The 13,324-nt window shown below is 48.7% G+C and overlaps 1 protein-coding gene across 2 annotated transcripts in view; it reads left to right on the top strand.

Moving 5' to 3' along the window:
* Window positions 1-13,324, top strand: part of EIF4E1B (eukaryotic translation initiation factor 4E family member 1B) — a 170,370-nt gene that overhangs the window by 126,409 nt on the left and 30,637 nt on the right. For both annotated transcript variants that reach the window (XM_069651476.1, XM_069651477.1), the window contains 4 exons: window positions 766-866; window positions 1,184-1,279; window positions 2,677-2,740; window positions 7,187-7,300. In XM_069651476.1, coding sequence (XP_069507577.1) covers window positions 766-866; window positions 1,184-1,279; window positions 2,677-2,740; window positions 7,187-7,300 — 375 coding nt within the window. The remainder of the gene's footprint in view (window positions 1-765; window positions 867-1,183; window positions 1,280-2,676; window positions 2,741-7,186; window positions 7,301-13,324) is intronic.

Genomic DNA, 13,324 nt, shown 5'->3' on the forward strand with positions numbered 1-13,324 from the left:
TCTGCAGGTTTTACAATAATTTAATTTAAAATGTCCAAGCCCAGGTGAGCGCTCACCCACCATGCGGTTGTTCGAAGACCTCCCAACCAGAGAGCCAAGGGACCACATAAGTGGCAGCAGTGCGTGGTACGAGATCAAATAACAGAAGACTATCAGTAGTTCAGTATATACGGTCTGCTGGTGCCTTGCTGACAAACTGTTGTTGCGCCAAACCATTGCACTTGGAACATAACCAGCCAATTGCCAGCATTGCTTTTTTTTCATTTGGTAAGCAGCCCCTTAAGTAGTTCATATTGTTACATGGAGGAGGCGTGCACAATTCCCTCGCACAACTCGGGTAGACGACCTATCCTTACTGTTGCCCTATAGTAGCACTGGCGCATATAGGCGCTCCTCGGAGTACCAGTCACACGTTTTGATTTGTTAGCACGCATCTGTATATTCTGGCATATGAACCTAGCAACTGAGGTCGGGCCAGGATCATCAGGCCACCGTAGTTCATTTCCTCCTTGCCCAAAGGCAGCTGATGTGCTACTTGGCAGTCTTTAAAAACCGTTGTCCTTGTTGAATGCCTTGTGGCAGAACTATTAGCAAGGCTTCTGTGTTCTGCATACTCCCCTTACCAATGTTTTTTTGCTACTAGATTCTTTTTATATAACCCCACACCGTTTTCTCCTCTAGATAAGTTTGAATATGAACACAAAGCCTGGTGCGTTGCCTTGGCCAATATTGGTTGTGTTGACCATCTTGCTCTTGTTCATGCAGCGCAGTGCTCCGCTACCCCCCAGGAAGGAGAAGAAGAAAAAGCCCGCCGAGAAGACCCCTTTGGCTGTTGAACCAGTGGGCAAGCACCCACTGGAGAATAGGTAAGAGAAGTGATGCTTGTGAGGCGGGTGTGCCAGGTCTGCCGACTTGCCCAAACCAGGTGACCTCATGACGTGCATCAATGGGACAGTGTGTCTCAAGTATTGGATGTGTGCATGACGACCTGTATAGAGAAGTAACTGGCAGTGGGGTGGGAGCAACTGTGGGCAGAGGTGAGTTGTTTATCGGCTATTTAGGGGCGAGGTTGGCATTGTGTAAAACTCTAATAAGAAAAGATGCTTGTGATTTGGCCGATTGGGTGGGGGTGTGGGCCTCAGTCTGGCTGTTGGTGTTGATGCCTTCAATCTCTTCTCCACAGATGGGCCCTCTGGTTTTTCAAAAATGACAAAAGTAAAACCTGGCAAGGTAACCTACGCCTTCTGACCACGTTTGACACAGTTGAAGACTTCTGGGCGTAAGTATGTGTACACCCGTTAGATGCGGATTTCAAAGATTGTGGCCAGTCTACTTTTGATGCGCAGGAAGGGTAGTACGACTGGGGGTGCACATTGTGGCTGTTGTGTGCACGTATTGTGGGACTGATATGAAGGCTGGAATGTAGATGCTGGAGTGTAGGTGAATGAAGACTGGAGAGGTAGCAGCGTATTGGTTTCACAACACGAGGCCACTGTGGCACTGATAAAGGCTGCAGGGTGGACATGGGTGGTAAATGTTGGAAGGTTACATGGAAGCCATAAAGGTTGGAGACCTGGTTCTAATATGTAGCGAGGGTCGGGAAGCTGGAGGGGGTGAATGGACTCCACTATCATCCGACTTGGTACAGTTAATGCTGATATGGAAGGGTACAGAGTTTGTGTAGAGCAGTGGTCTTCTAACTGCGACTTGCCACCACCCTAGGGGGGGGGGCGCCCAAAGGATGTCCATGGGGTGCGAGGCTCTTCAAAGGGAGTACATGGACTGCTTTTAATAGAAAATGTAAGCAGATATGGCACTTGGGGGAGGGAGCCTTGGCAAAAGTTGTATTCAAGGGGTGGGGTTCACCATAAGGTTTGATCACCACTTGTGTAGGGGATGCAGGTTAGCTCACGTGGAAGCTGAGCTCGAGGGCTGGCTTGCTATAGAAGAGTTGGTGTGATGGAAGTTGGTGTGTATGGCATATGTTGTGATGTAGCCATAGGTAAATACTAGTGGGTTGAAATGGGACCATGGTATGGTAGATGGAAAGGTGTATGGCTGGAGTGGCCCATAGAGCTGCTGGCTTGGCGGGAATCTAGTCGGGCCTTTGGTGGGCGTGGAGGGGTGATCACTGGAGTGTGAAGTAGGGTTTTGCTGGGCAACGTGGGTATAATTCCTTGGCATATTTTGATAGTGCTGCAATTGGTCTTGGTGGGAGGTTGGAGAACATGTCAAACTCTGGGGTGCAGGCGTGTAGTTTGAGAAAAGAAATCGCCAGCCATAAAATCAGGTTTTAAAGCTCCTTCTGTAGGGAGGTTGCAGTTGAACTTGTCCTATTTTAACTTGTGGTCATGCCAGTGTTAATGGGTGTGATCTCCCCTCTCCCTCTCCTCCCAGCATGACCTGGAATTGAGTTGGTGGGTATGGTGTTGGGCTAGTGGGTTTGGTAACTTGGTATGGGGGGGGGCCTCCTAGTCACTAATCTGTGGGGCTGTAAACCTAGAACATGGGGCAGATTTGGAATGGTTTTTAATCCGTGAAATCATTATGGAGTTGCACATGGACTGTGCTCCTGGCCCAGGTCCATCGCTGGAACACTCCTGGTTTGGAAGTGTGAAGCTCCCAGTTTTGGGATGATTTTGATGAATTTTTCCATATTTTCTCCTTTAACACTAGACTTTACACCCATATCCAGCTGGCCAGCAAGCTGACATCTGGTTGTGACTACTCTATATTTAAGGTAAGGCTCCAGAGGCTTCATGATTTCCTCAGACTGAAGCATTCAAACCGCCCTTTCATTATCAGGAGGGAGGAAAGCTACAAACACCCTTGGGGCATTGCATGGGTGATGGGAGCAAGCCATGGACTCAAGCAGCACCCAACTGCCAGTCCATCCCATCCCATCTAGATTTCTTTGTGTAGCTTAAACTCTATACATAAGCATGTCTGGCTGGCTAAGGTGGCTAGTCAATCCTCTGGCTGGATGCCCTACATGGAGTGAAGGCTACAATAACCACTTCATCTGGAAGGAGCGCGACCGAGTGGCTCTGGCTCATGCTTACACACACTATAATAACGGTGAGGTATATACACTACATGGTTATCATTCGCAATATTTACTACAATGTACTTTGAATTGCAACTCGGTAAAAGGGCTTGCTTGGGATCTGGATGAGTGGGGGGGGGGGCTGTTCCAAGGGAAGTTTTCAGTGGAATCTTGAAGCCAGGCGCTAGGCATGGACTGGATACCTTGGGGGAGGGCGTTCGTGGTGTGGACTGAGGGTGAATGAGTGAAAGGCGGAGTATGGGGTGCATCGAGTATCAAATGAGTTGTAAGGTACTGGGCTAGCCCATGGGGGTCACCTTGCATATCAAGAATCTAAAGGGGCAGCAATTGTGCAGGATCAGCCACCCCACCTTGCAGCAGTACATGGCGAGAGGCGGGTGAAAAATCAGAGGGAGTCTCAAGAGGTTATGGGACCTTGCCAAGTGTGGTAAGAGGAAATCCCATTTTGACGTGAAGCAGTTTAGGCCCCCACACCCCAGGTGGCAAGCCGCGAGGGAGCGATTATGGGGTTGGTAGAATGTTGGGTGGGAAGGATTGAGCTATTAGAAAAGGTGCTGCAGCACCGAGGGTTCTGAGGATTTAAGGAAGGAGCCATTGGTCATTGCCAAAACGTATCTGAAGAGATCAAATTCGATTTTGGTAAATGGAAGGTGGGTAGACCGTTAATGGGACAGTAACTGGCAGTGGGTGGTATTTGGCATTGCAGGAAATGGAAAAAGAATGGGCAGAAAGTAAGGATGGGGGGAGGGTCCAGGCCAGTGCCCTGTAAGTAGAGCAGAGTCGGGAAGAGAGGAGTGTTAATCGTGTCGGAGGTCCTAGATTGTGGATGGGTGGACAGTACAAGGGAAGTGTGGAAGTTTGCACATTTAAATGGAGTGGATGCCGAATATAGAAGGGGTTGTGGGGCGGGGGGGGGGGGGGTTAAGGCGGTTGGGGCATCAGAGTTGCCATTTTCCAGGTAAATGGTGTTCAGTTTAATAAATGTTGCGCTCTATAAATGGTGAGGCTGAACAGAGTAGTTGGCAGGCTTTTTTTGGGTCAGCCATGAGTGATGGGAGGGGCTACACTGTAGCCTCCCCTTTTAGAACAGGCTGGGGGGTGGGATCTGGAGGACAGGAGTTGAAAGTAGGGAAGCAGCAGATGCAGGAAAGCAGTGACCGTTACTAACTGGTCAGGGTGGGGTGAAGACCATGAATGGTTGACAACCAGAAGATATGGGGTTGAGGGGGAACTGGAGTCCAGAGAAATGGGGTTACCTCCGATGGAGAGGTTTGGAGTGGGCGTGGTAAAATGTGGAAAGGAGGGTAGCGAGACTTTGGTTGTAGAGAAGTAACAAAGCCAAGCACAGTGTACATGGAGGCTGGCATCCGTGAACGTGTCGGTGCTGGATGTTGGTGTGGGGGCCGGAGAGGTTTGTGTAGTATGTTGCTGCAATTTCGTGCAGGCCAGAAGTCCCCCTGAGCTGTCTGGGGGGGGGGGGGGTCTGTTTCTGGTTGTTCTGAGAGCACACAGGCAGAAACGGATTTCCAGAGAATGGGCTAGTTTGCCCATAATGGGAGGATCAGGACTGATGAGTTGGAGCAGTGTAGCACTCTGTTGGGGGGAGTGTTCAATTGCCATGTGTGGGTGGCTTAGCTGGTGCGTGCATTAGGATTTGAGCATGGTGTTGGGAGCCGTTGAATGGGCATTTGGGCTCCTCATGTGAATGCCCATGTGGACGTGAGAGCCCTCCATTAAGGTAAATTGCAGGAGAAGCCCTAAAGCTCCCCGGATTGAGTTGGTATTCTAGCGCTGTTTTAAGCTACAGAAGGCACTTTAAAAAGCACTGAGCGCTCTTATTTGGAAACGGTGGGAGAATAGGATAATTGAATGTGTGCATTCTTGTGTATAGGGCACATCTTTTTAGCAGGCTGGGCCTGTTGTGCTTTGTTGGTGGGGAGTCCTAGTAGACGCCCAGCAGCAAAATCGTGTACCGGGCTGTACATCATGTGGGAAGGGGATGTTGGGAGGTGGGGGCAGATGGCATGATGTGGCTTCAGAAAATGGAGTAATGCAATTGTGAGTAATTTGACAATCTGCACGGTGGGTGTGCGGGTGGCTGGGCTTTTAAAAACGTATAGATCAACTTCCAGAATGTGTGGGGCTAATCTGCACATTTTCTTTTGCGCACTGCACAACATACGCATAGACTGTGTACTCTGGTGTGACACAGCCTACAGGCGCAGAGGAGTACCAAATGCATCTCCAGAAGGGGAGGACAAAACCTTCCCCCAGCCATAATAAGCTTGATTAACAAAGGCTCCATGGATCTGCCCTTTCCTTTTGTTGGGCCCTGCAGCTGGTGGCAGCGATTTACAAATAGCCTGTACTTCCTACAGGCCCACATGGGGCCTGGCTGCAGAGGTTAACCAAGGAGAGCAGAAACCACAATTATCTTGCATACGCAACTGTCAACCTGAAGCCAGCTCCTACCCTCAGGATCAATTGACAGAGATGTTCTGTCTGGGACTGCATGTTTACAGTAGTTCACCCGACAGGGGGCCCTGTTCATAAGATGCAAGGATGTGCAGGAGCCAGAGGGTCTTGTGTCTCTGCAGATTCAATGGAGACCTGTCGCTTTAAACAGGAACCACAGAGCTCAATTAATCAGAGGGACCCTTTGATCCACAGTAGACAGGAAGATGGGTGGGACTTAGTATTGCATGTTTTCATCCCTTTACCATTCCTGTTGCAAAGCACTCTGGTTATGACCTCATGCATACAGGAGATTGTTGGTAGGGACCGCAGAATTTGTTAATGATAGGCTTTTTTTAAGGTTAAGATAGGCTTACCAATTACTGTAGTCCATTTGGCTTTAAAAGGGGTCTGAGCCCCACTTTTGGCAGATCTGGAGACTTTGAAACTTTGAAAGGAGTAGCAAATTAACTGGACCCTGGCTGAAGTTAGTCTGCCTGACATCTTCCGCCAGTGAAGAAAGGCCACGATTTCCAAAGAGGGAAGCAAGATCCCTCCCCTAAACATCTCCCAGGGAACAGACGGAGATGAAGACCTGTGGACCACCCAGCTGCTCTAGAATCAGTACTCTTGCAGCACACAGCATGCCCCGCTAGGCTCTGGAGCAACCTAGGTAGGTAGCAGAAGGTCTTTGAACCTACAACCATGGACCAGGCAGCTGCCTGCAACGCACTCCTCAGTTTTGGTCTGTCAACCTTAAAAGACTACGCATTCCCATTTGAAGCTAGGTGCCTCGATGAGCATCTACTGACATCTGCCTTCGAGCAAGTCAAATTCCTTGAGCTGCAGCCAACATGGATTACTGTCGAGCCACAGTCACTTAGACATCTGACATCTTGACCAGTGTTTCCGAACATCCTACCAGCCCTGAGAACGATTCCTTTGTATGCCAGCCTGCAGCCATTTGTCCAGTCTTGCTCGCCGAACCCTCTTGCTGTCTGATTCGACAAGCTGACTCTCATCTTGAACTGTCACTGAAGCCTACAAAGTGCCCTGAAGCAGACTCTACCCTGCCGAGCATCAAGAACACCTACAGCACGAGGTACATTGTGGTTCTGTCCCTCTGGTCCTTCCCAGAAGGCCCGAGTCCTATGAAGACCCATTGTTACCTTCGTGCTGAAGCCCAGTAACTTTAAGCTGTTGTGCTTATTGACCCTACTGACTACCTTCCCGTCAGTATCCAGAGTGCATCTCTTCCTTCTTTGAAACTGTCTTCTGCATTCCTTTACAGGTGGGTTGTATTTCATAATGTTGCTGGAACTGTCTGTGATATAAAGTAAATATATTTGGTGCGTTAACTGGACAGCCCCTTTATCATTGGGTCATTGTATTTCCGCTGTGTTGCAACTAACCAACAATCCACTACCTTTCGTAGCTAAGCCTGCAATTCCATCAATGCTACAAAATGGTTTATAATTTGTTTCCAATCTGCTTGGATCCCTTCTGGTGTACTAGAGGTGTGGGGGCTGATGGTTTAGAAACCGATATTCATCCCAGGCCCACTGGTGCCCCGGAAGTTGATTATATTGGAGGCAGAGTTGGTGGCATTTATTTATTTTTTTGGTGGTTCTGACCTCATTGGTGCTTTTGCTCTTCTTGCTGCAGGACGGCATTGAGCCCATGTGGGAGGACTATCGGAACAAGCGCGGAGGCCGGTGGCTCATCACACTCTCAAAGCAGCAGAGGCACACAGAGCTTGACCGCTTCTGGCTGGACACGGTGAGCATTCTTTCTATAGCTGGCAGGATGAGCAGGCCCCGACCACAGACCAAGGTGGGGTGTGCTGGCCAAGTTATCTTCTCTCCTGGAGCAGATTAGGGGTGAGAGCTCCCAGTGAATTGATTCATTCTACCACACTGAACTGTGCCCCTGGGGCATGTACATATATGCCCTAATAAAGTGGGTCTTGCTTTCCCAAAATGGGGGTGGGGAATGAGTGTATAAAAATAGACATTTTAACTGCAGCATGGGTTTGTGCTAATATTGAGTGAGATGAATTAGTGGTGCAAGTCCTGGGTTTAATGTGTAGTGTAATGGACTTGCTTGCAATACTTCATTTGTACTGAGTGTATCTCCCTTTTTATACGTTACACTTCACACATTTGTAGATTTCACCTTTTAGTTTGGGCTATAGGTGGCGCTTTAGCACCACCTAGAAGCCAAAGGATTTGCATTAGAATGCAGATGGGGAGACGCGGCATATGAGGGACACGAAGCCTGGGGGTGTGGTTATTTGCCCACCCATTGACTGCCCATGCTGATCCCTATGGCCATTCTCACCAAGTTCCTGCCCTTCCCTGCCCCAAACACCTCATGGGAACTGACCTCGCTTTAAGCATGCCTTACTATCAAACGGTGCACTCTTAAGTTCCTGCTAGTGTTTTTTTCAAGGCAGTCTTCTGAGAGTTAAAGGCTTGATTGGAGCTGTAAAGTCGCGACTGCTGTAATAAAAATGTCTTAACCAGGTCTGCCTCCAGCCACTCTATAAGCCATATGCATGTAATTTACTGAAGTCGAAGAAAACCAGCATTGACGAAGCCAACAGTTTGCTTGTGTAGAAATTCAGGCATGTGTCGGGAACTCCCATTCGATGCAGAGGTACTGGCACCAATTTGCACTTGATAAAATCAATGGCCAGTTAGTACCGCTATGGCAGTGCCTTTCCCATGCCTACACAAAAAGGCTAAACTGGTGGCTTTGCCAATGCTTGTTTTTATGGATGACCTTTATGCTTTTTTTTTTTTTTAACTGCCTTTTTTGGGGGAGTGGGGTTGTGGTTAATCGTATTAACATGAGTAATTATGAGCATGAGAATTGTTGCTCGGGTATTGCTATGCACATGTGTGGGCTATAGCAACATTTTCAATATTTCTACACAAGGCATAGATCTGGATCCTGGGATCACCTACTTGGTGTTGGATGTGAAGGAATCGGCCCAAAGAATGGCAGGTGGATTGTTTGGGTGCCAGGTGTAAGGCTAGCTGCGATTTGAGACAGTCTGGGTGCAAGGATCCGGATAATTAAACGGGACACCGGAGGATGGCACATGAGGCAGATGCATCAGCCACCCGTAACTTGTTGATGGCACACAAAAACAACCTGACCGAAGATTTGGGGAACAGAAAGGGAAGCCAAACAGAAACTGGCATATGGCTGACAATGCCACCCAAGACACAATGCCACCCAAGGAGCCCCAAGAGCCAAGCTGGGGGCAAGGCAGCGTCGAGCCACCCAACGTCATGCCAGCAAGACTCCTTACCTGAAGGCATTTGCAAACCAGCCAGGGAGGCGACATTTCTGAGGCCAGGAAAATGTCCATAGAGGGTAAATCCAGCTAGTAAGGCCAAAGCAAGCGAACAGCAAGTGGAAGGCGGGATTCCACCCGCAGGGAGGAAGAACATAGCCTGGGTCCTCTGCAGAAGCCAATCTCCAGTAACCGCCTTCCAGAGTTTAGGAATAGATGTAAATTGTCTCCCACTGATGCATACTCTTGCGGGCTGCCGCCTAACGTACCCCTGCAGTCACATTTGTTTTGGCTGGCCCTCAAAAACCAAAACACTTGCCTGCCCACACTGGTTGTAGATTGGAATTTCTAGAGAATCTTGAACTAGTCTACATCCATTTCAACTAAAATGGAGGGGGGCCCTTTGTGTGTTCAGGATACGCCCATGTCAGAATAGCTTCCATTTTGGCCGTGCCTCATAATCGATAGACAAAACATGGCCCACGCAAAATGTCTGGGAGCAGGGCTTAAAAATGCATTCGTAACCAAATGGCTACCATATATGTGAATTGTGACAATAATTCTTTAGTGTACACGATCCTTGTACAGCCAAAAATGAACTGCAGCTGCACACTTTCAGGATGATAATCAGCCTGGGACTGACCCTTGTCCATGGGCAGCACACAATGAAAAGCTTTGCCATGACACGGGAAATTCAGTAACAGTCCCTCTGGCCCCCAAAAGAATTAACGAGGCAAAGTTTAGGACCTAGAACGTTAGGGAGCTAGAGCCCCAAAATCATCGTAATTCTAACTTAACAATATAGTTTAGACTGCTCAGATCGGAATTCTTCAAGACCGTGCACAAGTTCGTTTTTGTTGTCTTTACTAAGATTCATCCGAATTGGATATGGAAAGGGTGACAAATCAAATTCCGGGGCCCCAGTGGACCAGGGATGAATATCTGTTTCTAAAACACCAAGCAACCCTACACTTCTAGTACACCAGAAGGGATCCAAACAGGTTGGAATACAAGGGAATTGTAAGACCTACTTGTCCAATTTTTGGTAACGTGGACGGAATGGCAGGCTTATCTCCGAAAGGTCGTGGATAATTGGTTAGTTGCAACCCAGCAAAAATGCAATTACCCAAAAGGGACTGTGCAGTCAAGGTTGTATACAAATATCTACTTTATTATTACTACAACAGACAGTTCTACCACACTACAATTACAACCCACCCTGTAAAGGAATACAGCGGACAGACGGTTTCACAAAGGAAAGGGATGCACTCTGGATAATGACAGTAGTGTAAAGCAATGCGTCTTACTGTTCAAGGTTTTTTGGTTTTAACACCAAAGGGGCAAATGGTTGTAAATGTCTCTAGTGGGGGGGGGGGCAAAACCGCAATGTGTACCTGGTGCTGAAAAAGTTATTGGTGCTCGACATAAGTCGAGGCGGTTCCAGGGCGCTTTGCAGCCTGAGAGACAGTTGTGTGGGATTGCTGCGGGTACCAGGTGGCAGGCAGTTTGGCAAGTGAGGCTGGACAGATGGCTGCAGGCTTTCCGGCGTGGTGGCTCGGGGCAAGAATTGTCTGTGCTGGTTGGCGGATCTGGAATGCGGTTCAAGGACTAGACTGTCTCAAAATTGTCCTTAAAGATGGACGCTGGATGATGCTTGTGTGGCACTCCTTTTGGCATCTTCGCGGGGCTTGTGTCCTTTCAAGGTGGACGGCCCAAAGCTCAGGAGGGTGTTAGCAGGCACCGTCCAGAGACTCTCTGGCACTTAACCACCTAGGAATCTTGCTGTTGGATCCTAGCAGGGCAGGCGGTCAGCTGCTGGACAGGGCCACAGTCTGGTATCTACCTCTGTTTCCTAGGAGATAGATAGTGGAGGGATCTTGCTTCCCCCCCCCTTGGAACTCCTGGCCTTCCTTCACTGGCTGAAGATATAAGGTAGACTGTACCTTCAGCCTGCGTCCAAATGCGTCCTTACTCCTTTCAAAGTAGTCAGATCTGCTAAGTGAGGGGTTCAGCCCTCTTTTAAAGCTAAATGGGCCCAGGTGACTGGTGCAGTTTTAGCCTACCTTAATCAATCCTGGGTCCCCACCAACAATCTTCTGTTATGCGTGAGGTCAGGACCAGAGGGCTCTGCACAGGACAATCGAGGGGTGTCATCATATACAAGTCCCACCAATCTACTTGTCTGCTGTAGATCAGTGTCAGTCTGGTTAACTGAGCACTCTGACTCTTGATCCAAGCAGAGGTTTTCCCCTGAAGTATGTGCTGGGAACAGACTTACTGTCTCCCACCAAACCACATACTTCTCCCCTCTGAAAGGGTACAGCTCTGCAGGGGTTTGCCTATGGTAAATAGTGACCCAGAGATGCTTTTCACTGTCTTCCACACAGAGGGGTGGGAACTAGCTTCAAGTTGACACATTGCACACCAAAGGGGTGTTGGTCCCGCCTTCCTGTTCTCTCTGGCAAACAAGCAGACTCAGCAGGCTTGCCTCAATTAGCTCATTAGTATGCAGTGCCACCAGCCAGAGAACAAAGGAATGCAGATCCATGGACCCTTTGATATTTTAATTGGGCTGCTCATGGCTAGAGGAAGGTGTGCCTTCCCTCCTTCTTGGAATGCTTTGGTGTACCCAGAGCTGTCGCATTCCATGTGAATATGACTGGAAGACTGCGCCTGTACAGGTGAATGTGTTTGGTTCGGGAACCAGATGAAATGTGTGCGGAATGGCCGCACACATTTCTCCTAAATGGGGAACCGCAGGAGATACCTAACGCAGAGGGCCCATCCAGCAGCTCCAGAAATGGTACCAGGCCAGCACACCGCATGCCCTGCTAGGTCCTGCCAGCATGCTTCCTAGGTTGGATTTGCCAGAGTCTCTGGACAAAGGACAAGGCCATTGCCTGCAATCACTGAGCTTTGTGCCGTCCACCTTGAAAGGACACGAGCCCTGCGAAGAAACTAGGAGTGCCACACAAGCATCATACAGCATCTTTTAAGGACATTTTCGAGACGGTCGAGTCCTCGAACCGCATCCGGCTGCACCGCTGACTGTTGTCATGCCGCAGTCACCAGAGCAGTCCAAGGCACCGCCACCAGCATTCCAGATCACCAACCAGCACAGACAACGATCCTTGGCCCTGAGCCACTGCGCCGTACAGCCTGCAGACATTCGTCCAGCCTCGCTTGCAGAACTGCCTGCCGCCTGGTACCCGCAGCTGTCTCCTGCCACCAACCTCTGTCTCAAGAGCTGCAAAGTGCCCTGGAACCACTTCACGCTGTCGACCACCAAGAACTTCTTCAGCACCAGGTACACTGTTTTTTTACGCACCCCCCCCTACCCGGTCCTTCTCGGAGGTTTCTGCCCTCCCGGTCCTTCTCTGAAGACTCCCTAGGAGACCCTTGTGCCCCCTAGGTGCTGAAACCAAATAATGTTGAACAGTAACACTAATTACTATCAACTACCCTCCTGTCAGTATCCAGAGTGCATCTCTTTTCTTTGTGAAACTGTCTGTCCTCTGTGTTCCTTTACAGGGTGGGTTTTATTTTGTAGTGTGCCAGAACTGTCCGTTATAGTAATAATAAAGTTTTATACAACCTTGACTGGAAAGTCCCTTTTTATCATTGGCTAATTGATGCCTGCTGTTCATCTACGACCAAAATTGGACAAGGTCTTCTGATTCACGTGTATTCCAATCTGTTTGGATCCCTTGTGATGTACTAGAGGTGTGTGGTTGATTAATGGCTTAGAAAAGGATATTCATCCCAGGACCACTGGTGCCCCAGGAGATGATTCATCACAATGATGCCCTAGTGTCGTCGCCAGGGTTTATATTTTGTTGGTGCACAAAGGCAACACCTACAATTGGTGACAAGTTTACGCTCGGTGACTGGGATTTGCACCGCACACTGCTGCCTTTTTCATGGTATCTAGGTCATCTGGCAGATCTTGGTTTAGTTTGGTGGGTTAAGTTAGTGGCAGGGGGCTAAAATGAAATAGGATGGCTTTGATGTGGTGTATGCAAAGTAGATCGACACTTTGTTCCCAGCAAGCTGTGTCAAAGCTCAATCTCCACATTGCCATTAGTCCTAACCCAGTCTCCTTCGGCTTCATATGTCGGTATCAAAAAGGAGATTTGAACATGCCTCGTGGGATACAAAAGCTGTTTGTAAAAGCTTTTTGAGGGGCATATCTGAAGGGTTTAGTCCTAGCAGTCTCGCTTATCATTCAGCTTCTGCATGGAATTGATGCAAACATTGAGGCGTTTCTATTTCCTGTTAGAATTATAGTTCCTATAAGCAGGAGGAATTCTCAGGGCACACTTGTAAACGGGGTTCCCCTCTGATCCCCCGTTAAACGTGACCATATTATACTACAGGGGAAGGAATGTAGGTCTGCTAATACATGATTCTTTCATCAAATCTACAGTCGTGCAAGTGGATAGGTCAGCGAGTTTAAATCTCAAGTGCCATGTGCCGGTGTCCGGTCAAATGTTCGAATC

This window comes from Ambystoma mexicanum, chromosome 3p (genome assembly GCF_040938575.1).
Source record: "Ambystoma mexicanum isolate Mex_15411 chromosome 3p, UKY_AmexF1_1, whole genome shotgun sequence".
In the NCBI taxonomy this organism is placed as follows: domain Eukaryota; kingdom Metazoa; phylum Chordata; class Amphibia; order Caudata; family Ambystomatidae; genus Ambystoma; species Ambystoma mexicanum.